At 65.4% G+C, this 26,997-nt stretch overlaps 2 protein-coding genes across 5 annotated transcripts in view; one reads left to right on the forward strand and one right to left on the reverse strand.

Moving 5' to 3' along the window:
* The first annotated feature begins 1,966 nt into the window (after positions 1 to 1,966).
* Positions 1,967 to 12,429, forward strand: TCIRG1 (T cell immune regulator 1, ATPase H+ transporting V0 subunit a3). The gene is made up of 20 exons (XM_056131759.1): positions 1,967 to 2,014; positions 4,977 to 5,097; positions 5,218 to 5,296; positions 6,103 to 6,323; positions 6,409 to 6,494; positions 6,688 to 6,814; positions 6,973 to 7,055; positions 7,547 to 7,640; positions 7,735 to 7,947; positions 8,165 to 8,309; positions 9,523 to 9,662; positions 9,730 to 9,887; positions 10,106 to 10,196; positions 10,298 to 10,416; positions 11,041 to 11,254; positions 11,356 to 11,481; positions 11,580 to 11,657; positions 11,800 to 11,917; positions 12,048 to 12,225; positions 12,300 to 12,429. The coding sequence occupies exons 2-20, from the start codon at positions 4,981 to 4,983 to the stop codon at positions 12,379 to 12,381; spliced, it is 2,469 nt and encodes an 822-aa protein (XP_055987734.1). The 5' UTR covers positions 1,967 to 2,014; positions 4,977 to 4,980; the 3' UTR covers positions 12,382 to 12,429.
* A 1,143-nt stretch (positions 12,430 to 13,572) lies between these two features.
* CHKA (choline kinase alpha) overlaps positions 13,573 to 26,997 on the reverse strand; it is a 36,734-nt gene continuing 23,309 nt past the window's right edge. Inside the window, exons 3-12 of one of the 4 annotated variants that reach the window (XM_056131637.1) lie at positions 26,850 to 26,903; positions 23,290 to 23,403; positions 21,590 to 21,723; positions 21,398 to 21,502; positions 21,090 to 21,148; positions 20,405 to 20,492; positions 20,172 to 20,280; positions 17,843 to 17,949; positions 17,425 to 17,506; positions 13,573 to 14,139 (exon numbers count right to left, since the gene is read on the reverse strand). In XM_056131637.1, the coding sequence (XP_055987612.1) occupies positions 14,080 to 14,139; positions 17,425 to 17,506; positions 17,843 to 17,949; positions 20,172 to 20,280; positions 20,405 to 20,492; positions 21,090 to 21,148; positions 21,398 to 21,502; positions 21,590 to 21,723; positions 23,290 to 23,403; positions 26,850 to 26,903 (912 nt within the window). In that variant the 3' untranslated portion in view covers positions 13,573 to 14,079. Of the gene's footprint in view, positions 14,140 to 17,424; positions 17,507 to 17,842; positions 17,950 to 18,231; positions 18,335 to 20,171; positions 20,281 to 20,404; positions 20,493 to 21,089; positions 21,149 to 21,397; positions 21,503 to 21,589; positions 21,724 to 23,289; positions 23,404 to 26,849; positions 26,904 to 26,997 lie in introns of those variants that run through there. The other 3 variants (XM_056131641.1, XM_056131638.1, XM_056131640.1) reach the window with 3 other exon arrangements.

Here is a 26,997-nt window from a genome sequence, read left to right on the forward strand (position 1 = left end):
ACCCCCGCTCGGCTCCTGTCTTGACTGAAGCCGCCGTCCACACAGCCGCCTCTGGGGCCGACCCCTTGGCAGAGCCAGTACCAGTGTCCACTGCCAGGTCACACCTGGGGACGTGGGGTCTCTGCCCACACACTGTCCTGGCCACATTCCCAGGAGCAGCAGCAGGAGGCGACCTCAGGGCCGTTGTTGGCCTGACCTGGCCCTCGGTCACCCACAGTGAGACCCTTTGCGCCCGGGGATCCCCGAGCCCCTGGCCGAAACAGACCAGCTGAGGAAGCTGCCGAGGCTGACTGTCACGAGGGGTGACACATAGCCTGCTGCCCCTGAGCCAGCCTCACCCCAGCCACTTCCCTTTCTCCAAGTTCCCCAGACCCTCTGGCTGACTTGCTTCCTCTGCTTGGAACTTTTTTGGGGGGCTGGGAGGGGTTAGTAGTGCTCAGGGGTTACTCCTGGCTCTGCACTCAGGGATCACTCCTGGTGAGCTCGCAGGAGCATATGGGGATCGAATTCGGTTGGTGACATGCAGGGCAAACGCCCTCCCTGCTCCAGCACATGCTCCCGATTCTTCCTCACGGTTCTAGGTTTGGGAGGTTGGGTGGCTGGTTCCCTTGGGACCCCCCCACTCCAGCATGGCACGTAACTTCAGACACGGGAGCTCCTGAAAGGACACCCCTGTAATCTGGGCCCCGCAAATGCTCCTGTGAGCCCTTCAGTTTCAGAATGCTCCTCAGGGAGGGGTCCGGGACCCTCAGGGCTGGGAAGGGCCCAGGTGCCTCCTCTTCTGCTGTGGCCCTGCTTTCAAGGCTCTGGAGAACTCCAGCAAGGGAGCCCCGCTGCCGCAGCTTCTCGGGCCAGGCCTGCTGATCTCCAAGAGTTGGAAATGATGGAGCATTGTGGGTCCCTATTCAGCTGGTTTTGGTGGCCACAGGAGGCAGAACCTTTGCAGAAATGGCTCCCATGATGGCCAGTGGAAGTTTATCTGGCAGCTGTCCACAGCTGTCAGACTGCAGCTCTCTCCTGCTGGAAGCAACCCCTCCACCCCATGCCACCTGGTTCTGCTCCCCAAACAGGGACCTTCTCACTTTGGACCCCAATGACGGTTCGTTCCTGCACGCTTTTTTTTTTTTTTAAATAGTGAAACACCATGAGGTACAGTTGTAGACTTACAAATTTTTGTGCTTGGGTTTCAATTATACAATGATCAAGTACCCATCCTTCCACCAGTGCCCATTTTCCACCACCACAGGTCCCAGTATCCCTCCCACACCCCAACCCCCCATCCCACCCCGCCTCTGTGGCAGGGCATTCCCTTTTGTTCTCTCTCTCCTTTTGGGTATTGTGGTTTGCAAAAGAGGCATTGAGTGGCAATCATGTTTGGTGGTGAGGTGTCAGGGCACTTGTGGCTGGCCGTGCCCTGAAGGAGAGGGCAGAGGAACATGCTGGATCCCAGTGAGTTCCCGCCACTCGTCTGCCCCTACCCGGGAGAGGGGAGAAATGCAGGAGAGATACCCAGCATCTCCGTCTACGTGGACCCTGACCCCCCTAACACCTCCCCATTCTAGCCTTGGCGCTGGGCTGGCCAGACCCTGTGCACCAGGCGGGCTAAGCCGGCCGGTGCGGCGGGGCGGGGCGGGGCGGGGCTTTCCAGGACAGCTCCAGTCCCAGGCTGGCGGAGCCTGGGGGCGGGGCCTGGCTGAGGGGCGGGGCTTCCCGGGACGGCTCTGGTCCCAGGCTGGCGGAGCCTGGGGGCGGGGCCTGGCTGAGGGGCGGGGCTTCCCGGGACGGCTCCGGTCCCAGGCTGGCGGAGCCTGGGGGCGGGGCCTGGTTGAGGGGCGGGGCTTCCCGGGACAGCGCCAGTCCCAGGCTGGCGGAGTCTGGGGGCGGGGCCTAGAGGCGGGGCGGGGCTCCCCGGGACAGCCCCGCCCCCGCGGGGAGTGAGTTGCGCTGGCGCCGGGCTCGGACCGCAGAGCCCGGAACTCGGCGCTGAGCAACGCGGCGCGCAAGCCGCCCCGGGGTGAGTGTCACCGCTATCACCCGTGCTTCCTGCGGGCCCGGCAAGCGGGTGCGGGCGCCCCCACCCTGCTGTGCCAGTGGAGGCCGCTCAGTCGGGTGGGTCGCAGCGCCTTCCCGGGCGAGGGGGGAGGAAGGAGCCCGCTGCTCATCGCCGCTGAGTGAGCCTCGTTTCGCCCGGGCAGCGGGCACGCAGAGAGTTCTCTGCTGGAGCCGCGGAAGGAGCGACCCATTCTCCTGGTGGGAAAACTGAGGTCCCACTCACCAGCTTCTGCACGCAGAGCGAGAGGCAGTGGGTTGTTTCCCCAGAAGCCCACCAGTCCGGAATGATGGGGGTGGGCAGCCGACCCCCGCCACCAGTTCAGCTCACGGTTGCGGGCCAGGGTCTGAGGAGCGCCGCTGGGCCCAGGAGCTGGGGGCTTTAGACTCCGTCCCTGGCAGAGACCACGCAGGCCTGATGGCAGAGGAAGGAAGGGGCTGCAGTGTCCCGCAGGCCACAGGTTGGAGGCCCAGTTATCTGGTCCGTGCGCCCGAGGGCAGGAGAGAGGGGCCGCGCCTGGAGGGGCTCTCTCACCCTGCCCTCCTCCGCGGAGGGTGCCCTGGGAGCCAGGACCCTGTTCCCCGCCGGGCTGGAGTTTCCAAGGCTCCCACCCCTCCCGCCTTGGCCAGCCCATCCTTTCAGGGTCCCCGGACAGAGAGAACAGCCCTGCCCAGGCGTGAGCTGCGCCCGGCTCCGCTGTGGCTTGGTCCTGGCCACTGCACGCCACGTGACCGGGCCTGCCCTCTTCCAGGTCCCTCGGGAACACACGCTGCCGCGCCGTCCCCAGCGTTGCTCCTGGGGTCCAGGAAGGAGCGTGGGGAGGGGTTTCGTTCTCCTGTTCACCCCCAGATCCGGTCTTTGGCTGGGGTGGCTAAGCCCCATCCACCCGAAGAAGTGGGGGGCCCCAGGGGGTGAGCTGTCCCCAGGTCACAGCCCCGCCGTCCGGGCCTGCTGCCGCCCGCCTGGCCTTTGTCTCCGGGACGGGTCAGGGAAGGGCTCCGCTTCCGTATTTTTGTTTCGGGTAAAGCAGGCCCCGGGGCAGCCCCGCGAGGAAGTGACCGCAGGCCAGTCCCAGGCGGTGGGCGGGGCTTCGGCGCCTGTGCTCCCAGCCGGCCCCGACACACCCCAGCCTGCGGGCTCAGGAAACTGCGGCACGGAGGCCGAGAGGCTGGTCCTGGGTCCCCGAGAACGAGAGCGGAGCCCCAGATTACGGACTTCTGCGGGGCCGCCGAGCCGCCGTCCCGCCACACCTTGGAGGGAGGCCAGCCAGCCCTTCCCGCCCGCTGCAGTTTCACTTTCCAGTTTCCCCACCGCGAGGGATGCTCCCGCCCCACTTACGGGTTGGCGCCTGCCCCGCCCACCGCGCCCCAGACACGCCCACCTCGCCCTGCCTACGGCGGTCTCGCCCCGCCCACGCGCTCTGGACACGCCCACCTCGCCCTGCCTTCAGCGTTCTCGCCCCGCCCACGCGCTCTAGACACGCCCACCGCGCCCTGCCTACGGCGGTCTCGCCCCGCCCACGCGCTCTAGACACGCCCACCGCGCCCTGCCTACGGCGGTCTCGCCCCGCCCATGCGCTCTGGACACGCCCACCGCGCCCTGCCTTCAGCGTTCTCGCCCCGCCCACGCGCTCTAGACACGCCCACCGCGCCCTGCCTACGGCGGTCTCGCCCCGCCCACGCGCTCTAGACACGCCCACCGCGCCCTGCCTTCAGCGTTCTCGCTCCGCTCTCCGCGTCCCGCCCCGCCCACAGGGCCCCGACACGCCCCCCGCGCCCTTCGCTCCTCCCACAGCGCCGGGTCCCCCTCCATGCCCTGCCTACAGCGTTCTCGCTCCGCCCACAGTGCTCGCGCCTTGCCCACCGCACGACCAGGCAGCTCTGCCCTCACTGAGCTCCAGGGGAACCCCTGAAGGCTCCCCACATCCATCCTGAGAGCTGGGGAGGAGGGAGCCACCTACCCGTTGGGACAAGTCTGGCCCTGGGTGTCAGTGACCCTTGGAGTGAGAGGCCGGGGCTCCCCTCTGCCAGCAAGAGCTGCAGCAGTCAGGAGGCCTTGGTGGGGGGTGGGGGGACCCTTGGTCTGGGCCCCCAGACGAGTAGATGCGGGAGGCTCGCAAAACCACTCTCCGGCCCGCGGAGGTGGCCCTAGGATCCGTAGACTCCGTCCCTGGCAGAGACCACGCAGGCCTGATGGCAGAGGAAGGAAGGGGCTGCAGGACCGACCGAGTGAACACGAGACACAAGAGACAGAATGCAGTTCAGAAACAGAGAGAAAAAGGGACAGACTTTATTGGGGGCAATCAGGGTATATATCCATTAGTGAGGCAGCTACACAAAAGGTCGTGCCCATATATGGTTAGGAAGGTTTGTTTTCACATCTCACGCATAAAGTTTATGCGTATCTTGTACCAGACACGAGGTAGTTACACAAAGGGCCATGTCCATATGATTTATCAGACATGAGGTAGATACACAAATGGCCATGTCCATATGATTTATAAAATTTACATGCATCACGTACCAGACACGAGATAGTTACTTCTTGTTATTACTGACAGCCATGACAGATGTTCTCTCAGGATAACATACATCAAGATAACCATACATAGCACTGGCTTTGCCTGTTGCGGGGTCACGTAGGTCAAGATGACCATACATAGCACAGGCTGTGCCTGCCTCGGGGTCGTAGGTCAAGATGACCATACCTAGCACAGGCACTTAGGCCTTGGTCAGTTAAAGGGCCAGCTTCCCACAAGTAGACACAGCAGGTCAGAGCAGGGCCAGTGTCCCTCGGTCCCTTCGCAGGACTTTCCCTTGCATCCTGGGCTCAGTCTGCACTGCTGAGATTTTGTGGGCCTCAGTTTCCCCACCTGTCGAGGGTGGTAGGCAGGTCAGTGTCTGAGTCAGCTCCGTGTGCCCCGCAGGACCATGGGCTCCATGTTCCGGAGTGAGGAAGTGGCACTGGTGCAGCTCTTCCTGCCCACGGCCTCAGCCTACACCTGCGTGAGCCAGCTGGGCGAGCTGGGCCTCGTGGAGTTCCGGGATGTGAGTGCCCTGGGGAAGGCCCTTCCCGACACGCGTGGGGTCTGGGTGGCTCCTGTTGGGGGGGTCAGGCCTGGGCCCCAGGCCACTCCTTGGCGCCTGATGTGTGTGTGTCCGCGCCAGCTTAATGCCTCCGTGAGTGCCTTCCAGAGACGCTTTGTGGGGGATGTCCGGCGCTGCGAGGAACTGGAGAAGACCTTCAGTGAGTTGGCCCCAAATCCCCATCCCAGGCAGCCTTCCTGGAGAAGGTGCCTCCGAGCTTGGACTGAAGAGTCTGGGTCACTGAGGCGGAAGGCCAAGCATGAAGGTCAAGGCTTGGCGGGAAGCGTCAGGCCAGGCCAGCCGTAGTCTGGGGGATGTTCTCGGAATACACCTGGGGTGATCTGAGCAGAGCAGCCAGGCCACCTTGGAAAAGTCTGAGCCCTGTGGCTGTCCAGGGGCCACGCCAGGGGGGCTGTTTGCAGGGGAGAGGCAGGATCAGAGCTTTCTCTGCCGCAGACATGCTGGGTGTGTGGGGCCAGAGTTGGGATGGGGATTTGGGGTGCCCAAGGAGCAGCTCCCCAAACCGAGCTGAGAGGACTCCCTTCTCGGGCCTCAGGACGGCCTTTCCCGACACACCTGGTGCTTGAGGGGCCCTAAGGACATGGGGGTACTAGGGCTCCGTCCCTGCTGGGGCCCGGCCCGTGGAAGAAGGGGTGCCTGTGCAGGGACATATGGGGCCTGGGATTTTGTGGGTGTCAGTCAGTATTAGCTGGTGGCCAGTGGATTTTTGGGGAATTTTCTGGTGGCACACCCGGTGGCACGCAGGAATTACTCCTGGCTCTGCACACAGGGGTTCCTCCTGGCAGGCTCAGGGGACCATTTCAGGTGTCGGGATTGAATCGGGCTGGCCGCATAGGAGGCGAGCGCCCTCCCTGCTGTACTGTTGCCCCGGCCCTGGGGTGGGTTTTGGGGTCCCTCCGACGTGAGGTCCCTTCTCGGCTCACAGTTGCCCTCCCCTGTTCCCAGCCTTCCTGCAGGAGGAGGTGCGGCGGGCGGGGCTGCCGCTGGCCCCACCCACGGCCGGGCTGCCCGCACCCCCGCCGCGGGACCTGCTGCGAATCCAGGAGGACACTGACCGCCTGGCCCAGGAGCTCCGGGACGTGCGGGGCAACCAGCAGACGCTGCGCGCCCAGCTGCACCAGCTGCAGTTGCATGCGGAGGTGCTGGGCCAAGGCCACGGCCCCACGGTCAGCAGCAGCCCCCGGGCCGGGGTGGGAGGGGGTGGCCGGTGCAGCCAGGCCCGCTCTGGGCTCACGCGCTTCCTCCGTGCAGTTGGCCGCCACCCACGTGGACGCGACCTTAGAGACCATGCCGCTGCTCCAAACCCCCGGGGGGCCACACCAGGACCTCAGGGTCAAGTAGGTGATGGGCGGTGTCACGGTCAGCCCTGACCGCGGGGAGGTGGACTCCTTGGCCAGTGCTCGCCCTCCTTGACAGTCCGTCCCCCTGTCCTCTGCGGTTCCCCCGGAGGCTGCCTATCCCTCCTCGGGCGGGCGAGGGGGTGAGCTGGGGCCCTGGCAGCCGCCCCCCCAGCCTGACGTGGCCTGGCAGTTTCGTGGCAGGTGCCGTGGAGCCCCACAAGGCGGCCGCCCTGGAGCGCCTGCTCTGGAGGGCCTGTCGCGGCTTCCTCATCGCCAGCTTCAGGGAAACCGAGCGGCCACTGGAGGACCCCGTGACGGTGGGCGGGGCAGGCCTGTGGGCGGGGCCGGGGCTCGGGGGCGGGCCTGTGGGCGGGGCCGGGGCTCGGGGGCGGGGCCAGGGCGGGCCTGTGGGCGGGGCCTGGCCGCGGGGGCGGGACGTGGGGGGGGGCTCCCTTCTGAAGCCCCGGTTCCGCAGGGCGAGCAGACGACCTGGATGACCTTCCTCATCTCCTACTGGGGCGAGCAGATCGGACAGAAGATTCGCAAGATCACAGCCTGGTGAGTGCCAGGGCCGCGGCCACTCTCCACCCTGGTGCCCATGCCAACCCCGTCCCCGCACTCCGCCCCGGGGGCCACGCCAGCTCCTGTTCCTGCTCTCCATCCTGGTGTCCACCTCAACCCCTCTCCCTGCTCTCTCCCTGGGGCCTGTGCCAACCTGTCCCCGTACTCTCCCAGGTGCCCATGCTAACCTGTTCCCCCTCCCTGCCCCGGTGCCCACGCTAAACCCGTCCCCCCTCTCCGCCCCGTGCCCACGCTAACCCGTGCCCCCTCTCCTCCCACGCTAACCCGTCCCCCCTTTCCGCCCCATGCCCATGCTAACCCATGCCCCTCCCCATCCCGTGCCCACGCCACCCGCTCTGCGCCCCATGCCCGTGCTAACCCATCCCCCTCTCCTCCCACGCTAACCCGTTCCCCTCTCTGCCCCGGTGTCCACGCTAACCTGCCCACTCTGCGCCCCGTGCCCATGCTAACCCGCCCCTCTCCGCCAGCTTCCACTGCCACGTGTTCCCGTTCGCCGAGCAGGAGGACGCCCGCCGCCGCGGTCTGCAGCAGCTGCAGCAGCAGAGCCAGGAGCTGCAGGAGGTGGGCCCCACGCCCGGGCTGGGGGTGGGGAGATGGAGCCCCCAGCCCCGGGCCGCGGGCCCCCCACGCTCGCTGAGCGCCGCTCTGGCCGCAGGTGCTGGGCGAGACGGAGCGCTTCCTGAGCCAGGTGCTGGGCCGCGTGCAGCAGCTGCTGCCGCCCTGGCAGACGCAGGTGCGCAAGATGAAGGCCGTGTACCTGGTCCTCAACCAGTGCAGCGTGAGCGCCACGCACAAGTGCCTCATCGCCGAGGGCTGGTGCGCCGCGCGGGACCTGCACGTCCTGCAGGGGGCGCTGCGGGACAGCTCGGTGAGTCGGGGCTCCCATCCGGGCCCCCCAGGAGCTGCGGAAGGTGGGCACGTGCCACGCTGGGCAGCGATGGGGTGACTGAGGCGGGCGACTGGCGGCGCCTCATTTCCCAGCTCCGGGCTGCCCTTTCCCGGGTCCGCGATGTGGGTGGGGTGGAGCAGCCGGGCCCCTCAGGCTGGCCTGGGGCCCCTCACCAGCACCCACTTGGTCCCTGCAGAGCGAGGAGGGTGTGAGCGCCCTGGCCCATCGCCTCCCCTGCCGGGACATGCCCCCCACGCTCATCCGGACCAACCGCTTCACAGCCGGCTTCCAGGGCATTGTGGACGCCTACGGCGTGGGCCGGTACCAGGAGGTCAACCCGGGTGAGTGTCACAGGTGCCCCCTCCCTCCAGGCTGTGGCTCCCCAGAGACCCTGGTGCTCGAGAGGACGCCAGCATTCCTGTGTCCAGGGGCCCGCCTGGGTCTGAGCGCGACCCCCCTTGACAAGATTCTGAGCTGCTCTGAGCCTCAATTTTCTCTTTTGACTCTCAGGGGTCCCAGGGCCAGTGTCAGCCTGCTGGTGTTCAGCCTCGGGTCAGGGTCAGGGGCTACTGCTACAGGTGGTCTGTTGAGGGGCCCCAGCGAGAAACCAGTGAGGGACCACATGGGGTGGGGAGCAGTGAGGTGGTAAGGAAGGAAGGGAGTGCAGGGCTGTGTGTGCAGGGGGGAAGGGAACAGGGCTGTGTGTGCAAAGGGGAGGCAAGCAGGGCTGTGTGTGCAGGGGGAGGGGAGCAGGGCTCTGTGTGCAGGGGGAGGGAGTGCAGGGTTGTGTGTGAGGAGGAGGGGAGCAGGGCTGTGTGTGCAGGGGGGAAGAGAACAGGGCTGTGTGTACAAAGGGGAGGCGAGCAGGGCTGTGTGTGCAGGGGGAGGGGAGCAGGGCTGAGTCTGCAGGAGGAGGGGAACAGGGCTCTGTGTGCAGGGGGGAAGGGAGCAGGGCTCTGTGTGCAGGGGGAGGGAGTTCAGGGTTGTGTGTGAGGAGGAGGGGAGCAGGGCTCTGTGCAGGGGGAGGGAGTTCAGGGTTGTGTGTGAGGAGGAGGGGAGCAGGGCTCTGTGTGCAGGGGGAGGGGAGCAGTGAAGGTGCCCTCTTGCTCCTGCCTGCAGTGCCAACTGGCACAGCTGCTGGCCAAGCCCAGGTGGACCCACCCAGTGCTCCCTGTGGGGGTCTTGCATTCCTATGAGTCCCCCCCACCCCGTCTGAGCCTTGGTATCCCACACTCATGACCTCGTTTCCCCAATTCCCCTGTGAAGCCCCTACAGTGGGTAGGTGCATGGGAAAGTTCCTTTTGGGAGCCCCCAAAAGAATAGTGCCAGTTCTGCATTTCTACAGGGATGGGGGCACTGATGACTTGAAGGGCCGTGTAGAGACAGACCCACAGCTGACCCGTCTGTTGCGATTAAGGAGGTGGGGCTCAGAGAGGTTGGGTCACCAGCCCGAGGTCACGAGGTCACGCAGCATGTTGGCTCCTCTGTGGCAGCCTGGCCTCCCTGTGGGTGGCGCTCCCCGGCTCTGACTGACACGGGCGCCTGTCCCCGCAGCTCCCTACACCATCATCACCTTCCCCTTCCTCTTTGCCGTCATGTTCGGGGACGTGGGCCACGGGCTGCTCATGTCGCTCTTCGCCCTGGGCATGGTGCTGGCGGAGGACCGGCCGGCCGTGAAGAAGGCGCAGAACGAGGTAGGGGCCAGCCCGGGGGTGCGGGCGGGCTGCGGGCACGGCCAGGGCTCACGGCCTCCCACCCCAGATCTGGAGGACCTTCTTCGGGGGCCGCTACCTGCTCCTCCTCATGGGGCTCTTCTCCGTCTACACCGGCTTCATCTACAACGAGTGCTTCAGCCGCGCCACCGCCATCTTCCCCTCGGGCTGGAGCGTGGCGGCCATGGCCAACCAGTCCGGGTGGAGGTGAGTGGGTGCCCACCCCCCCAACCCCCGACTGCTGGGCTCCCTGCCCCCTGCCCCTGACTGTTGGGCATCCCGCCCCCTGACCACTGTGCACCCTGCCCCTTGCCCCTGACCGTTGGGCACCTCTTCCGCAGCCCCTTGTCCCTGTCCGCTGGGCACCTCTCCCCACCCCCCCTACTCCTTGCCCCTGACCGCTGTGCACCCCCCCTCTGCCTCAGTGACACGTTCCTAGCCCAGAACCCAGTGCTCAGACTGGACCCCAACATCACCGGCGTCTTCTTGGGGCCCTACCCGTTCGGCATCGACCCTGTGAGTCCCAGCTGAAGGGCGAGGTGCTCCGGCAGGTGTGGGGTGTGGTCAGGGAGCCCCCCACTTCCTTCTGCCCACTGACGGCTGTGCCCTCCCCCCAGATCTGGAGCCTGGCTGTCAACCGCCTGAGCTTCCTCAACTCCTTCAAGATGAAGATGTCCGTCATTCTGGGGGTGACCCACATGGCCTTCGGGGTGGTCCTGGGTGTCTTCAACCACGTGTGAGAAAGGGGGTGCAGGGCAGGGGCGGAGCCTAGGGCGGAGGGCGTGGGTGTGGTCAGAGCGCGGGGCGGGGCATGTGATGAAGGGCGGGGCCAGGGTATAAGGCGTGGCCAGAGCCTGGGGTGAGGTGTGTGGTGGAGGGCGGGGCAGAAGGCATGGGTGTGGCCAGAGCGTGGGGCGGGGCATGTGGTGGAGGGCGTGGTGCGCATAGGGCGTGGCCAGAGCGTGGGGCGGGGCATGTGGTGGTGGGCATAGGGCGTGGCCAGAGCGTGGGGCGGGGCATGTGGTGGAGGGTGGGGCTGGAGCGGGCGGGCAGGGCCTAGGGCATGGGTGTGGCCAGAGCACAGGGTGGGGCATGTGGTGAAGGGCAGGGCTGGAGCCAGGGAGGGGCAGGCGGTGGGTTAGGTGTGTGGGCTTGGCGGGGGTGGGCCGAGGAGGGGCGGGGCCAAGAGGGAGGCGAGGAGGCGGGGGCAGGGCCAGGGGCGGGGCTGTGGGGGGCGGGGCCGGAGCTGGGGAAGGGGGCAGTGGGCAGAGGTGTGGGCTTGGGAGGGGCGGGCCTAGGAGAGGGCGGGACCGAGGACAGGCAGGGGGCAGCTGACCCACTGACCAGCCCTCCCCACCAGGCACTTCGGGCAGCGCCACCGGCTGCTGCTGGAGACGGTGCCCGAGCTGGTGTTCCTGCTCGGGCTCTTCGGCTACCTCGTCTTCCTCGTCGGCTACAAGTGGCTGAGCGTGGGGCCGGCGGACGCCGCGGGGGCCCCCAGCATCCTCATCCACTTCATCAACATGTTCCTCTTCAGCAGCAGCGCCAGCAACCGGGCGCTCTTCCGGGGCCAGGTGGGCGGGAGTGGGCTGTGGTCACGCACTCGGGGTCCGCCGCTCGAGCTGGGTGCGGCCTCGAGCAGGTCCCTGACCGGTGGGTGTCCCCTCCCCTGCAGTCCGCGGTGCAGTCCACGCTGGTGGTCCTGGCCCTGGCCATGGTGCCCATCCTGCTGCTCGGCACGCCGCTCTTCCTGTACCACCGGCACCGGCGCTCAAGGGCAAGGCCCGCTGGAGGACAGCCGGTGAGCTCCGGGAGGGCGTGGGGAGGGGGAGTCGGGGAGCAGGTGTCTCGGGAGGTGGCCATGGGCAAACACCACGGCTAATGTCCCCACACCCCCAGGACGACAAACAGGGGCTCCTGGATACGTCAAGCTGTGACGAGGAGCTGGCCGGGTGCCCGGGGGACCAGGACGATGAGGTAGTTGCGGTGCCTTCTGGCGGGGCAGCCGGGGTCCCCTACCCCCTCCTTTGCCCATCCCGAGCCCACTGTCCCCTCGCTTCCGCCCGCCCCGAGCCCGCTGGCCCATTCCGCTGGCTCCTCACTGCCCCCGTGCCCACAGTTCGTGGCGTCCGAGGTGTTCATGCACCAGGCCATCCACACCATCGAGTTCTGCCTCGGCTGCGTGTCCAACACGGCCTCCTACCTGCGCCTCTGGGCCCTGAGCCTGGCCCATGCCCGTGAGTGACCAGCTGTCCTGGGCCCCACCATCCTGTTTAGTGGGCGGGGGAGGAGTGGTGCTGGCCTCGCCGGCCCCCCAGGAAGGTGCCCCCCCTGTGTGCCTGGTGCCAGTGCCCCCCTTGCCTGCAGAGCTGTCGGAGGTGCTGTGGGCCATGGTGATGCGCGTGGGCCTGGGCCTGTGCCGGGAGATGGGCGTGAGGGCCATCGCACTGGTGCCCGTGTTCGGCGCCTTCGCGGTGCTCACGGTGGCCATCCTGCTGGTGATGGAGGGGCTCTCGGCCTTCCTGCACGCGCTGCGCCTGCACTGGTGAGTGGCCGGGCGGCCGGGCGGGCGGGGGACCCCAGGACTGTCCAGCCTCATGTCCCCCTGTGCCCCCCTAGGGTGGAGTTCCAGAACAAGTTCTACTCGGGCACCGGCTACAAGCTCACCCCCTTCACCTTCGCCTTGGACGACGATGACTAGCGCCCCCGGACCTCGCCCGCGATGGGGCGGAATAAAGGGGCGAATGGGAACGGCGTCCTGGTCCTGTCTGGGGGTGTCGCTGCTCCCACCCAGCCACACTCCCTGGCCGCTCCGCCGGATGCCCTCTGGAAGCCCGGCTGGCGCCGAGCTGAGGGGCAGGGAGGGTCTGAGGGACTCTCCGTTCGCGGGGGGTGTCAGGCTGGCTGGAAGGAGGAGGCGTCTGTGCCACGTGGCCTCAGGCTTCGCCTTCCTGGACACCCAGCGCCCCCCATGCGCCTCCCCCCCGCGCACAGGGCACTGGGGTCACACCAGACCCCCCACCTCACTCTGCCATCTTGCAGAGAAGGCAGACAGCTGGGCCCCAGGGTTGGTGTCCCTGTTCTCTGCTCTGCAGGGACAGCGCCCAGCAGGGAGCTGCCCCATCCTGTCCCTGCCAGAGCCCCCGGGCACAGAGCTTTGAGGCCCCACAGCCGGGCAGTCCACGCGGGGCCCATGGTCACGGCCATGTGGCCCAACTTCCAAGAGGGGCCTCCATGGCTCCACCTGGCCGGGCTCTGAGCAGTGTCCACCGCGTCTGTGGTGAGCTGCAGGGTGGAGCTGGGGACAGGTGATGCCCAGAGCCGTGGTGGTGGACACGGCCGCACCTAGGCACCAGCACGGGAGCGCCAGTCTAGTGCCAGGGTCAGGATGCGGGGAAACCCAAACGGCAGGGCAGGGGGTGGGCCCAGATTATCAGCCACAGCCAGAAAGCACCTGGGAAGGCCAAGGGGGCCGACCCAGGGCAGCAGGGCCCCAGAGGCTTTTGCTGGGGGGCAAGGTAGGGACACACACGGCAGTGCCGAGGGGGGCCCATATGGGATGCCTGGGGTGGAAGCGGGGTCGGCCACGCACCGCAAGGCAGCTGCCTTCCCCCTGTCTCGGCCCCCGTGGCCATTTTTGACACGCGGGATCCCCTCAACTCCCCCCACCATGCAGACTCCTGCACAGCCTTGCAGTCTCCCCGTGTGGGGAGCGGGCCCAGAGCAGGAACCCCGCGGGGGCTGGGCCCACGGCACCCCGAGCTCGCACACATCCACAGTGGGGCACGGTTAGGTGGTCGCAGCTCTTTATTGTCTGTAGCGTACAGTCCAGCCGCAGAAATGTGACGCGGGGAGTCGGAGTTCAGAGTGAGAAACCGCGTCGCCGGGCACTCGCGGTCTCAGGTGTGCTGCCGGCGGCCGCGTCCCCCACGGCGGCTGGGGCCCCCCAGCTCCAGGCTGAGCAGAGGTGGGGGCGGAGGGGCTGGGCCGGCCAGAGCGGGTGGCAACCGCATGTCCGTCGGGCATCTGGCGCCCTGCCCGCCCAGAGCCAGGGGAGCGTCGTGCCCACGGGGGTGGGGGGGTGGGGGTGGGTCGCTAGGAGGTGCCAGCGGCGAGGGCTGCTCACAGCGCCCCCTGCAGGCGGCCGGCGGGAGCTATTGCACTAGTTCCTATACTTCTGCTTCCCGATGCAGGCGGGCCCGGGTCCTAGCGGAATCTTACAGGAGATAGGGCAGAAATGTGACTCGACTTTAATACAGTCCTCCGTCTCAGACACGTCTGTGCTCAGTAGTCAGACATCCGGCCTCCGTGCTGCCCGCAGGCCGGGCATGGGCGCACGAGGAGGCGCGGGCGGGGCGCGCCCACGCGGCCCAGGGCTGAGGTGTGGGGTTCCTGCAGGTCACACTCCCAGCTTCCTCTTCTGCTCGAAATAGGCGTCAAAGCGGGCCTGGGCGTAGTCCTAGGAGACACAGGGACAGCTCAGCATGGCCGCTGGCCCCTCCTTCACAATGAAGGCTCAGGGCGGCCGCCAAATCCTGGGGTTCCCCACAGTCTCCAGACTCGGGGGCACTGTGAGGGGAGCAAGGAGTCCCTGGGCCGCCTGCTGTCCACCTGGTACCTGCTCTGCCTACAGTGCTCGGTGCAGACACTGCTACGGGAGATGCAGGTCTGGAGCCCCTCACCTCCCGGGCCTCGCTGTCCGCGCCCATTCCGGGTCACTGCCCAGGCCGTGGCCACCACAGCCCCCCCATACCACTGCCACCGACTGGCACAGCAGTGAAGGAAGGTATGCATGCCTGCGCCCTGCTGGCTCCACAGGGCAGATGGGAAGACGCTCTCTGGCCATCTGCTGGACTCCGGGCACTTATATTTTATCTGCCTTCTGGCCTCTGAGTTCCTTATTTCTTTTTGGGGGGGTCACTCCTGGCGGTGCTCAGGGGACCATACGGGATGTTGGGAATCGCAAACGCCCTACCTGCTGTACTATCACTCAGCCCATCCTTTTATACTCCAAATGCATGTCCTGGTCACTATTTTCCCAGTCTGTGTCTTGCCTTTTTATTTTCTGAGAGCAAGAGTTCTAAGGGTTGAAGTCGAATGAGGGTTTTCTCCTTGTCTGTGCTGCCTGGGGTCAAACTCAGGGACTCGGGGTGCAAGAGCTCTGCCAAGCCCTGGTCCGGCCCTCGAGGCAAGTGCTTGATGCAACCCAAGAACTGTCATGGTCCCCACAGCCAGGATCGCTCTGTGAGGGAGACCTCTCAGCTGTGGGCACCGTTCCAGGCTGTCAGTGCGGAGACAGCGCGGCCGGGACGTTGGCTGGGGGAAGAGGCCCGAGATCAGTGTGCGGAGGAAGGACGTTTTCTGATTTGTTTTGGGTCACACCCAGCAGTGCTCAGGGGTGACTCCTGGCTCTGCACTCAGGAATTATTCCTGGCAGTGCTTGGGGGGCCATAGGGATGCTGGGGATTGAACCCGGGTCAACCATATGCAAGGCAAGCGTCCTCCCCACTGTACTATGGCTTTGACCCCCCAGGGACTATTCTTGTCCCTGGGACCCTTCAGCCCAGGAGCTCAGACACAAGTGCTCACAGCGTGTAGGGGGCACAGACAGCCAGGCTGCCAGGATCATGCTGGGCACACACAGTGACAGCAGGGTAGGGTGTGCCTGCCCCTCCCACTACTGGCCTTTACAGACTGACCTTGAGGCCTGTGTCACCCGGAGGCAGGAGACAGCCTTCCTGCATCCAGCACTTCCCCATGACCCCGTCCAGTGGAAGCACTCCTTCCTGCCCTGTATCTTGGGGTCCCTCTGACCTGGGGGCAAGTGGGAGGAGCATCTGGTCTTCTCTGTTAATTCCTCAGGGGCCCCATGCGCTGGTGGGGGGCCTGCTCCTGACCCAGCGTTCGGGGTTGCCCCGGCAACGCTTAGGGGACATGTAGGGCAGGGGTCAGCCGGGCCCCTGGCCTCTTAGCTGTCTCCCCAGCTCATTTTAAACTCGTTTTGGTGACAGGCTTCTCTTTCTAGTTCCTTTTGAAAAACATTTTCAGGGTTTTGGGCTACACCCAGCAGCACTCGGGACCGTATGCGGTGCCAGGAACTGAACCTCGCCTCCCGAATGCAAACCCTGCTCCCCTCATTTTTCTAGACACCTTTTTTTTTCTTTTTGGGTCACACCCAGCAATGTTTAGGGGTTACTCCTGGCGATGCTCGGGGGACCCTATGGGAAGCTGGGAATCGAACCCGGGTTGGCTGCGTGCAAGGCAAACACCCTACCCCCTGTGCTATCGCTCCAGCCCCACACCTCTTTTAACTGCTGATTTCCTTATCCTGGGGCCGCCTGACCATGCTCGGGGGACATAGACACACTTCAAGGGACCGAACGGCCCCGTGCCTGCCCCCTACACGGTCTTCCCAGACCCTCTTTCTAGCTCATTTTTGTTTTGGGGTCACACCTGAGGGTGCTCAGGGTTCCGCCTGGTTCTGCATGCAGGGATCACTCCTGGTGGGGACTGGGGCCACTCAAAGCGCCGGGGACCGAACCCGGGTCAACCACGGTCAAGGCAGGAGTCTTAGCCCCGTGCTGTTTCTCCGGCCATAACCAAAAAGAGTTAATGGTAAACTAGACTTTTAAAAAAGTGACTGTCTTTTTTTTTTTTTGCTTTTTGGGTCACACCCGGCAATGCTCAGGGGTTACTCCTGGCTCTGCACTCAGGAGTTACTCCTAGCAGTGCTCAGGGGACCATATGGGATGCTGGGAATCGAACCCGGGTTGGCCGCATGCAAGGCAAATGACCTACCTGCTGTGCTATCTCTCCAGCCCCCTCCTTTCTTCTTTAATCCAAGATTTATTTAGAAATATCCTAGATCTTTTGGTAACTGATTTCCAGTTAAAACCCACTCTGGTGGAAACATTCTATTTCAATCCTACCATCTGCGTTCTGGCAGTGCTCAGGGGGCCCCACAGAGCTGGGGACCACCCCCGGGGCCCCCACACGCGCAGGAACGGGCTCTCTCTGTCCATCTGCCCAGCCTCCATCCTGAGTCTCCAGCTGGTCTGTGCCAAGCCCGTGCCCTGTGCCAGCATGGAGGTCAGTCGTGTGGACACCCCGGCATGGCCCCTGCACTTTCCCTCACAAGCTGTGCTGAGCCCGGGGCCACCGTCTGCCTTGCTCCCTAATTGTCAGCTACTCATCTTGGGGGTTGGGGTGGGGAGGCACAGTCGGGACCATGTGGTGCTAGAATCGAACCCAGAACCCCCGCACTCCAGCCCACCAGGCCATCTCTGTGGGCCTGCATTATCGCTGAAGCAGGAGCTTTCGTCTCTGGACGAAGGGGCGACTTCCATCAGGAAAGGGCGCCCTCAGCATCACAGGCAATCTCCTCTCTGAAGGCCTCAGGGGTCACAACCCTGCTCTGCTCTAACCCTCTGGGCCCCCTTCCGCCTGAGTGCATCTGTGCGCTGCTGCCCTCTGGCCAGAAGTGGACCCTGTCCCGCCCGGTCGCTGAAGGCGGGCTCCAGCACTCCCGAGACTCATCATCTGGGGCTGGGACAGGGCACTGGGCACGGACTCCTGCCCGCGGCATGCACATGGGGTCCCCGGGTCAAAGGTCCCGAGACATCCTGGAGCCAGCGCCTGTCTGGATGCAGGGGAGTCGCCCCCCGTGCAGCCTGTCGGGGGTCGGGGCTCTGAAAGGCAGACGCCAACAGGCGCCCGGGGCAAGGGAAGAGTCACCCGCACATACCATGTACCCAAACTCGATGGATGAGATCTTGGCCTGCACGATGGACCAGAGTCCCCAGAAGAAATGCGACGCCAGGGCAAACCTGCAAGCAGACGTGGGTGCGTGAGACGGCGAGAGCGGGTGGGTCGCGGGCTGGACAGCGTGGGGCTCTGGCAGCGGGAGAGGACCGTGGCAGAACCGGAAGGCCCTGAGCCACACGGAGAAGCTCGGACGCTCTCTGTTTGATTTCTTTGGTTTCTGGGTCAGGCCTCAGGAAGGACCCCTGGGGGTGCTCTGGGGACCCTCTGAGGTGCTGGAACCCCAACTGTGATCGCAGCAAAGCAGCCGCATGCCAGGCGCGTGTCTCGGGGCCTGCACTGTCCAGGCACCCAAGGGCTCCACACACACCCAGCCCTGTAGCACGCGGAGGGGTCGGTACCTGTTGACTTCCACCAGCATGTCCTCCTCCATGCGGGACTTTTCTTCATCGCTGAGGTTTGCAAACTCCTCGTGGAATGTCGTCAAGTAACTGGAAATAAAATGGAGCTTAAAAAAAAAAAAAGCAACATGTCAGACTTCCCAGCAGACGGGCAGAAACAAACGCTGGGGCTGGAGCAACACGCAGAGTGGACGGCACTTGCCCGGCAACCCAGTGTGGCTCCCGGCACCCCACCGGGCCCCCGAGCACCGCCAGGAGTGATCCCCGAGTGCAGAGCCAGGAGGGACCCCTGAGCATCGCCGGGTGTGACCCAAAACAAACAAAAAGAAGCAGAGACGGACCCTGGGGGCGTGTCCGGCCGGGGACAGACCTGGGCGCTGGGTCCTGGGCTCGCTTCGGGGCAGCGGAGGAAGCCGCCGCGGGTTCTGAGGAGCCTCTGAAGCCGGGCGGGGCTGCGGGCTCCTTCCGAAGGGGCTTCGTTCACTTAATTCCCTACAGAGAAGCAACGCTGACCCCGGGGACCCGCACCCCCTTGGAATCAACGAACGTAACACGCTGGACACAGGATCCGCCCAAGCCCTGCCTCCTCCCTGCAGGCGGCCCCCTCGGCCCCCCGTCCAATGCCAGCGCCGCCCCCCACACCCCACCACAGAGGAAACTTCCAGGTTCAGGCACAGTCTCAGCACGGTCCAGAGGGGCCGCCACCGGCCTTGGACCAGGCCCAGGGGGGACCCCAGGCTGTTCGCTACAACCTCATGGGCACATTCTGACTGTTTATCTCTGCGTGAACGATGACAGAACCCTCCCTGCCGACGAGGAAACGGAAGCCGACATGGGGACCACTGGCCATCTCAGGGCTGCACTCAGACCCGGTGGCCACGCTATTGGACCACCACTGACCCTGCTAGGGGCCGCCACACCTGCACTGGGATGAGGAGAGGGAACCCCAGACAGGGCAGAGGGAGACACTGGGACAAAACAGAAAGAGGGGACAGATTCTCAGAACAGAGAGAGAGACACCCAGAGTGCAAAGAGAGAGACAGACCCCGGACAGAGCACAGACAGAGAGATCCTGGACAGAGAGAGACCCCCAGACAGGGAGATACCCCAGACCGCGGACAGAGCAACTGGCTCTCCAGGAGCTGTGTCTAAGCCCAGAGGGTTTGTGTGTTGTTTGGGGGGTGCACCGGTCTGCCCTGGGAGAGAACAGGAGAACCCCAACCTTCCACGGGCCAGCTGACGCGCTCTGGCGGCAAAAGCTGATCATGAATCACAGTTTGCATTTTTTCCAGGTTTTTTGGGGGTTATTTATTCTTTGATGCTCAGAGATTACTCCTGGCAGTGCTCAAGGGACTATGTGGGACGCTGGGGATCAAACACGGGCTGGCTGCTTGCAAGAGCCCTACCTGCTGTTCTCTCTCTCTGCCCCCTACAAATAGTCTTCAAGTTTTATTCTTGGCATCTTCTTTTGCAAATAGATTGCTTAATTTTTTTAAAGCTGGTTTTGTTTTGGGGACACACCGGCGATGCTCAGGGGTTACTCCTGGCTCTGCACTCAGGCATCGCTCCTGCCGGTGCTCGGGAGACAGCACTGGACTGGACTCACGGCCAGTGCCCGCTGTCCCACTGCTCTGGTTCTCAGTAATAATTTTTCTAATGAACGTCCAAGGGGCCGGGGATGTGGCTCACGTGTCAGAGCACATACAAAAGCCTGAGGCCTGTGAGCACTGCATAGCTGAGCACCACAACAGCTGAAGTGAACCCAAAAGGCCACTCACATACATGGACAGAGACAGATGTGAAACTAAAATCAACAGAGGCACTTCAGGGGGCAGCATGGGGTGCCAAGGATCAAACCCGGGTCTCTGGCACGCAGCCAACAGCCCCGCCCTCAGACTGGGGACGATCTCAGCAACCCCAGGACGGTTTTACCTCCACAGAGGCCAAGGCCACTGCAGACGCGCCCCTGGGCAAGCAGAGCAGCCGGCGCTGGCCCGTCCCTCCCTGCACGTCATGCCCCCTGTCCCCTCACTCCTCAGGCTGCCGGGGGGGGCCGAGGGATGGAAGGGGGTTCCCAGGAGACAACGCCCCGGAACAATTCTCCACAGGGGCACTGGGTCCCCTCAACTCGGGATGGGGAATAAAACCAGCATCCCAACAGCTACCAGCGTGGGAACTTGGCACGGCACGGAACCTGCAGTTAAGAGGGTGTAAGGGCCCGGAACAGGAGCGGAAGGCCCAGCGCAGGCTGCTTTTCCATTCTGGAAAGAGCTGGAAGGAGATGGCTCGTCTGGGACACACACAGGCCCGCGCCCGCACCCGCGCCCACCTGCTGCTCCCTGCTGGGGTACCGGTGCGGGCTGGCTCTGAAGAACGGGAACTTCTCGCAGCTGTAGTCGTACATCCACTCGCAGAAATGGTTCCCGATGTCGAACCCCCTGGCAGAGGACAGAGGCCGAGAGGGGGTCAGGGGGGCCCCGAGCAGAGCCCCCCCCCCCGCGGGCCCCCGGCCTCCCTGGGTGTCGGTGCCAGGGCAGCCCCGGGGACGGCAGGTCGTGTCACCTGTAGTTGTAGCTGCTGTACTCGAAGTCGATGAGCATCAGCTTCTGCCTCGGGGCCTCCTCTCTGCCCTCCAGCAGCAGGATGTTACCTGCGGCGAGGGGGCGGCAGGCCTCACTCTGGGCCCGGGGCGCCCCCTGCCCAAGCCTGCCAGCGCGGCTCCCACACGCATGCAGCTCCCACACACACGGGCTCTCACGCACACAGGCTCCCACGTAAACGCGGGTACACACATACACGCGGGCTCACACACGCATGCGAACTCCCGCACACACACGGGACTCATGCACACCGGTTCCCACATGCACGCGTGTTCACACACACGCGGGCTCACACACACAGGATCCCACATGCACACGGGTTCACACATACACGTGGGCTCCCACACACACATGGGCTCTCATGCACACAGGTTCCCACAGGCACGCAGGTTCACACATGCACACGGGCTCTCACACGTACATGGGCTCACACACACACGGGTTCACACATGCACACGGACTCACACACACACGGGTTCACACACGCACGCGGGTTCACACACACACGGGCTCTCATGCACACAGGTTCCCACATGCACACGGGCTCTCACACGTACATGGGCTCACACACACACAGGTTCACACATGCACACAAGCTCTCACACACGCGGGCCCACGCACACACGCACGCGGGCAGCGGTGCTCACCTTCCTGGCAGTCGTTATGGCAGAAGACAACAGGAGACGGTGTCGCTGTGAGCAGGGACCTGGGGAAGGACCGGGCATCACGGGCAGCTCGCGGCAAGCGGCACGTCCCGCCCACACCCGCCCAGACCGAGCTCGGCCCCCGGGACAGGCCTGGGTGCAGGACGCCGCCCCTCGCAGCTCCGGCCACTGCCCACTGTGTCCCGCTGAAGCGAACAGTCCTGGGCCGCCACGGCCGCTGCTCGGAGACCCGCGTCCCCTCGCGCCCGCCCTGCCCGCGGCCTCGCGGGGCCCCAGGAGAGGACACGCACCTCAGCCTCTCCAGCTCCCGAGGCAGGTCGTACCCGAGCAGCCTGTGGAGCTGCTGGGCTCTGGCTTCCCCGGTGAACTTGACCCTCTGCACCTGGCTCAGGTACCTGGAGGCGAAGGGGACGGGTCACGGGCCGGCAGCAGGTGACGGTGGCCCGGCACCACGGCCCCATGGCCACGGGGCCCCCACTTACTTCTCCATGGTTCCGAAAAGCCACCGGGGCTCCTTGTTGAACGGCATCTTCATGCCGTGGAAAGTGGCCATCTTCTCGGCTATCTCTGCAGAAATGTCCGGCAGGCTCAGCTCGCCCGTGTCCAGGCGCCGACTCTGAAATCGGGCAGGGAGTTGGAACCTGGCATCTGCCGAGCCCCGAGGGCACCGGAGGCTCCCCCCACCCGACCCGGGGGCATCATGCAGGGCACAGCGCCAGGCCCACGGCTGGGGTCCAGCCGCCACCCCCGGCTCCCAACTGGTAGGGACGCTCACCCCTAGCCTGGCGGGCTCCCCGTCGGCCTCCGCCAGCCTCTGGGCGCCCTCCCGCCCCCATCCAGGCCGCAGTGCTCGCGAGCCTGCCCCCCGCCTTCGGACACTTGGGTCAGGGTCCTGCAGAGCCATTTCCCATCATTCTCATGGGGTCCCTGGCACCCCCAAACTGGGTTTTGGGGGGCAAAGCCCCACCAAAGCAGAGGCTCCATACGGACTTTCTGCTCATGCCCCCGTGCTCGGGCTGGGGGGAGGCACGGCCCCAGGCACTGCTACAGCCCAGGAAGGACCCAGGGGAACTGCAAGGAGAAGCAGCCCCAGGAACGCTCTCGGACGCTGTGTGGCCAAGGGCAAGATGCTGAGGTCTCTGTGTCCCCTTTCATAGTTAAACAAGAGGGACACCCCCCATGACGAGCTGGAGCCGGAGACGCACGCACTGTCCCCCACTCCTGGCGCCAACAGCCCCCCTACGCGGGGCCCCCGAGGAGGGCAAGGAAGACCCCTGGGCGCAGGGCACCCCCGTGGGCCTGCAGGACCCCCTGGCGTGCACAGGCCTGAGTCCAGCCCACCGCTGCGGGAACAAATAAAAGGACAGAAACGCGAATGTGCTCACACATGATCTCAGGACGCTGAGAAATGAGACAGTCTCCCGTGCTCAGCGGTCACTGCCCTCCTGTGCCCTGCGGAAGGGGACCAGGAGAGACAGAACCCAGCTCCCCAGCACTCGAGATGAGCTGGGCCAAAGCCGAGGCCACCAAGCTGGGCCCCGGGGCGGGGAGGGAAGACCGTGGGTCAGGACCTGCCTTAAACGGCTCACCGGGCGCCACAACCCACCCCCGGGACCCCACACGGTACCCAAGCCCCGCCAGGAGTGACCCCTGAGCACTGCCGGGTGTGGCCAGAAACCAGAAACCCCCCCTAAACCCATAACCATAAGTCTGCCCATAAGCCCTGGGCAACTGGCTGTGGTTCCACAGAGATGGGGCACCCCGAGCAGGGCTCAGGGCCCTGGGGCCACATCCGGAGGTACTCAGCCCTGCGGCTTCAGTTTCTCGTTGTTGTTTGGGGGTCACACCCAGCGGTGCTCAGGACTGATTCCTGGCTGGCTCGGGGACCATACGGGATGCGGGGATCGAACCCAGGGGCCCCGTGTGCAAGGTCAGCGCCCTCCCTGTGTCCTGTCGCTCCGAGATGGGCTCAGCCCTCCCGCGAGGCCTGGCCTCAGCACAGTCGGGGGGGAGGGGGCAGCAGGAGGGACGCTGGCACAGTCCAGCGGCGACGTGTCACATGACTTGGGCCCAGAGCTCTGGACTCTGCAGCCGGGCCGCGGTGGCATCACTGAGTCGTTCCCTGCTCCCCCCCCCCCCCCCCGCCCCATGACGCCACCACGGGCGGGCACACGCCTCTCACCGGAATGAACTGCTCCAGGCGGCCCTGGGGAAAGATACCGTAGAGCTTCGGCCCGAGCGACCTCTCGGCCAGAATGGCGAACATCACGCTCTCCAGCACCATGGCCTCGGCGCCCTGCAACAGACAGCGAGGGGGTGGGGGTCACGGGGGCCTCATTGATCAGGCGCACCGTTCAAGTTCGATCTAGGTCGCCGGCGCCCAAAATAGAACCTCGATCGATGTTTCATATCGCTCGATTTATTTTTGAACTTCTCTGCGTCTGGCCTGGCACCTTCTCAAAGGCCACAGCCGCAACGCCCCGCCCGGTGCCCGCGGTGCAGGCCGTCCTGGGGTGAACTCCGGGGCACGGTGGGCGGCCACCTGGCCAAGGGCACCCCGGCTCCGCGGGCGGATGCGGCCACCCGGCCCGGCCCCCGCTCACGGCCGCTGCCCAGCCTGAGTCCCTCCCGTGTGTGGGGGGGTGTTGGGGTGCAGAGGGGCGGGGCCCAGCTCCGCTCTTCGGTTTGGCCTCCTCCGACAGTGCTCAGGGCCCGTGTAGGATGTCGGGGACTGAACCAGCGCCGGCCGGCACAGGATGGTGCATCACCCACTGCACCGTACGTCCACCAACACCAGAGGAGATTCGCCCTTGCTACGATGAGCCGGCAGGAGGCCGGGGATGACCCCCGAGAAAGAACCTTTCAAACGGACCCAGCGGGGCTCTGGGCCCCCCAGGACTGCAGCTGGGGGTGGGGCAGGGGCTCAAACCCGAGCCCCCAGAAGGGCAGAGACACACTCTCTCCGGCCCCGTCATAAACTCTTCTCACAAACACAAAGCCAGAGCGGGGGAGGTGCCTGCAGGCGCGACAGAGCAGGGACACGGAGGACAAACCTGCAGAGCTGATTCAAGGAGCCAGGCCCGGCCAGAGCGAGCGGCCCAGCAGAAGGGCCCTGCCCGGTCTTGGGCGGAGGGGAGGGAAAGCACCTGGCTATCACCCCCAGAACCGCAGAAAGGGGGAAAGGTACTGATGAGGGTCCGCAAGCTCCAGTATACGCTGACAGAAAATGGGTCTGTTTGCTAGGACACACACACACACACACACACACACACACACACACACACGCACGCACGCACGCGAGGCTCAGATCCTGACTGCCGGGTCCAGCGCCTGCCGGTGTGGTCTGCGGCGAGGGCACCGCAGCAGGGCCCCGTGGTGACTGGGTTCTAGAGTCCTTGTATCAGACCTGCTCTGTGTGGGTTTCGGGGCCGCCCCGGCTGCCTCCCCTAACACCACCTCCCCTTCAAAGGTCTGAGATTTGCAGCCGTCCCTCTGGTCAAAGGCGCCTGAGCTGTCCCTGGCACTCTCGGAGCCTCCCGAGCAGGTGAGCACGTGGCCAGGAGTCCCCGAAGCTCATCAGTTCCCTAGGGCCGGTCATCAGCCAGACCCATGGTTAGCCGCGCCCCCCGCCCCCTCGGCGCAGGCAGGGAGTCACCAGGCCTCCGGGAGCTCCAGCCCCAGTGTGCAAACACGGGACCCGCTTTGGGGGTGTAGCAGCCGCCAGGCCGGACCCCTCCGGAGAGAAGAAAGCTCAGAGGAACGAGGGGCGCTCGGAGCGGGCAGGGGACCGGACGCGGCTCTGCGGGAGCCCAGCGCAGAATGGGGATCCCCAGGACGGCCCCAAACAAAAGCCCACACAAAGGGGCAGGACAGAAAGAGCATCAAAGCGAGCGGCAGGAGCAGCGCTCGGACACGCCGGGCCCGGGGCCGCTGAGCACCTGTCCGCTCTCTGTGTGGGCTCTGGGCAGGGCCAGCAGTGCCCAGGACTGACCGGGGCCCCCTGCGTGCCACTGCTGTGCCCTCTCTCTGGCCTCTGCCCACCTTAACAGAATCTCCACTTCAGGGCTGGAGCAATAGCACAGCGGGGAGGGCGTTTGCCTTGCACGCGGCCGACCCGGGTTCGATTCCCAGCATCCCACATGGTCCCCTGAGCACCTCCAGGAGTGATTCCTGAGTGCAGAGCCAGGAGTAACCCCTGAGCATCGCCGGGTGTGACCCCCCCCCAAAAAATAAGAATCTCCACTTCATGGGGCCAGAGCACAGCAGGGAGGGCACCCGCCCTGCCTGCAGGGGCGTACCCCACCCCCAAAAAACAAACCAAACAGAAACTTCCCCTCCGGAATTTCCTCCTGTGATAATAAGCAGAACTCCCGGAAAGCCAGGGGACAGTGTGGGGACGTCCCAACTGACTTTCCCTTTCCTGAAAGAGGCAAAGCCCTAGCTCCCTGCCTGAGCACCGCAGTCCCTGGGCACGGAGCAAGGGGCGCGGTCTGCCAGCCACCTGTGGGGGCGGGACCCTTGGGCCGCGGGCACTGGTGCTCCTGGCGCCGGGGTGTCCCGGCCAGCAACTGTGCCAGGTGGCCTCGCCAGCAGCTAGGCCCTGTGCTTGGGGCCGTGGTGGCCACTCCTTCGGGGCTGTCGGCTCCCACGCAGATCCACTAGCGGGGCCTGGGACTCCTGATGCTGTGTGTGCGGGGGAGACCCTCGAGATGGGGGTGGGGGGCAAGAGAGGGGAGCAGGGAGGGTGGACGCGGAAATGAGGGAGGTGGGAGCGTGAGGGGGGAGCCTCGCCCCACTATCAATGCCCTGGTCCCCCTCCTTCCTCCGCCTGCTGCGAGGCACGGAGGGACCTGGCTGAGCCCCGTGCCCGCCACCCCTTGGGGTGTACACAGCCAGCCGCCCCCTCCTCGGGACAGACCTTGATGCCTAAGTCAGAAACTGTCCACTCTGCTTCCAAAGTGGGTCCCCGACTACCCATCCAGGAAACACGGGTGTCCACTGGGCACCCGGCACCGGGCCCCAGGAAGTCACAAAGTGCCGGACAAGGAGTGAGGGGTGACAATGGCCCTGGGGGCGGTGGCGGGGAGCAGGGACGTCGAGTCAGGGACGGGCTCAGGGCGCTCAAGGACCCGAGTTAGAAGGAGGCCGGGGGTGGGGGGGTCCCCACTCGGCCAGCGGCTTCCAGCAGAGAGACGCCCTCAGCCCTGAACCCAGCCCGCTGGCCCCAAACGCACCATCTGCGACTGTCACAGAGGCGCTGCCAGGGGCCATGTGCCCACAGACAGACCACCTGGCGCGGCCCCTGGACACCAGGAGAGCCAGAGTAGCGTGAGAGCACGCTCCTGGAGCGGGGAGGACGGGGAGGCAGTCGGACATGCCCCTCTGGGCGCAGCCGTCACCCCACTCCTCCCTTGAAGGTGCACGTGTCTCTCCAGAACAGACCAGCCCTTGGGGAGCCTCTTGGGTGCCGGCGGGAGCAGGGGAGGACCACAGGCTGCTGCCCCCCGGGATGGCCACCCCCCACACCACAGGCAGCCGTGGAACTGGGTGCTGCCCCCCGCGCAAACACACGGCCAGACGCCCACCCGCCCTCTCCGCACCGAGCACGGCTCCTGCACGCCGGCTCCTGACTCTGCTCTCCCAGCAGGACCGGGACACGCCAGGCCCTCTGGCGCAGCTGTCCACTGAGACAGGCCGCCCAGAGCAGGTCGCCCTCGCCCAGACGCCTGGGAACTCACTCACTTGACATTCACTTTCTTTCTGAGCTTGTTCGGATCCCTCCGTATTAAAGGACCTCTACGGGGGAGAAAAAGCAAACACTTCCGGTGAGAGGCGGCACCGTGACCACACCAGCCGCGGCCACCAGGCCAGCCGGGGTGCCCGAGGGGGG

Source organism: Sorex fumeus, unplaced genomic scaffold, assembly GCF_029834395.1.
Source record: "Sorex fumeus unplaced genomic scaffold, SorFum_2.1 ptg000093l, whole genome shotgun sequence".
In the NCBI taxonomy this organism is placed as follows: domain Eukaryota; kingdom Metazoa; phylum Chordata; class Mammalia; order Eulipotyphla; family Soricidae; genus Sorex; species Sorex fumeus.

Coding starts and splice junctions, on each gene's coding strand:
- TCIRG1 (XM_056131759.1), top strand. CDS start 4,981: ATGGGCTCCATGTTCCGGAGTGAGGAAGTGGCACTGGTGCAGCTCTTC. Junction 11,255..11,355: donor GGGCGCTCTTCCGGGGCCAG/GTGGGCGGGAGT, acceptor CCTCCCCTGCAG/TCCGCGGTGCAGTCCACGCT. Junction 11,918..12,047: donor CCTGAGCCTGGCCCATGCCC/GTGAGTGACCAG, acceptor CCTTGCCTGCAG/AGCTGTCGGAGGTGCTGTGG.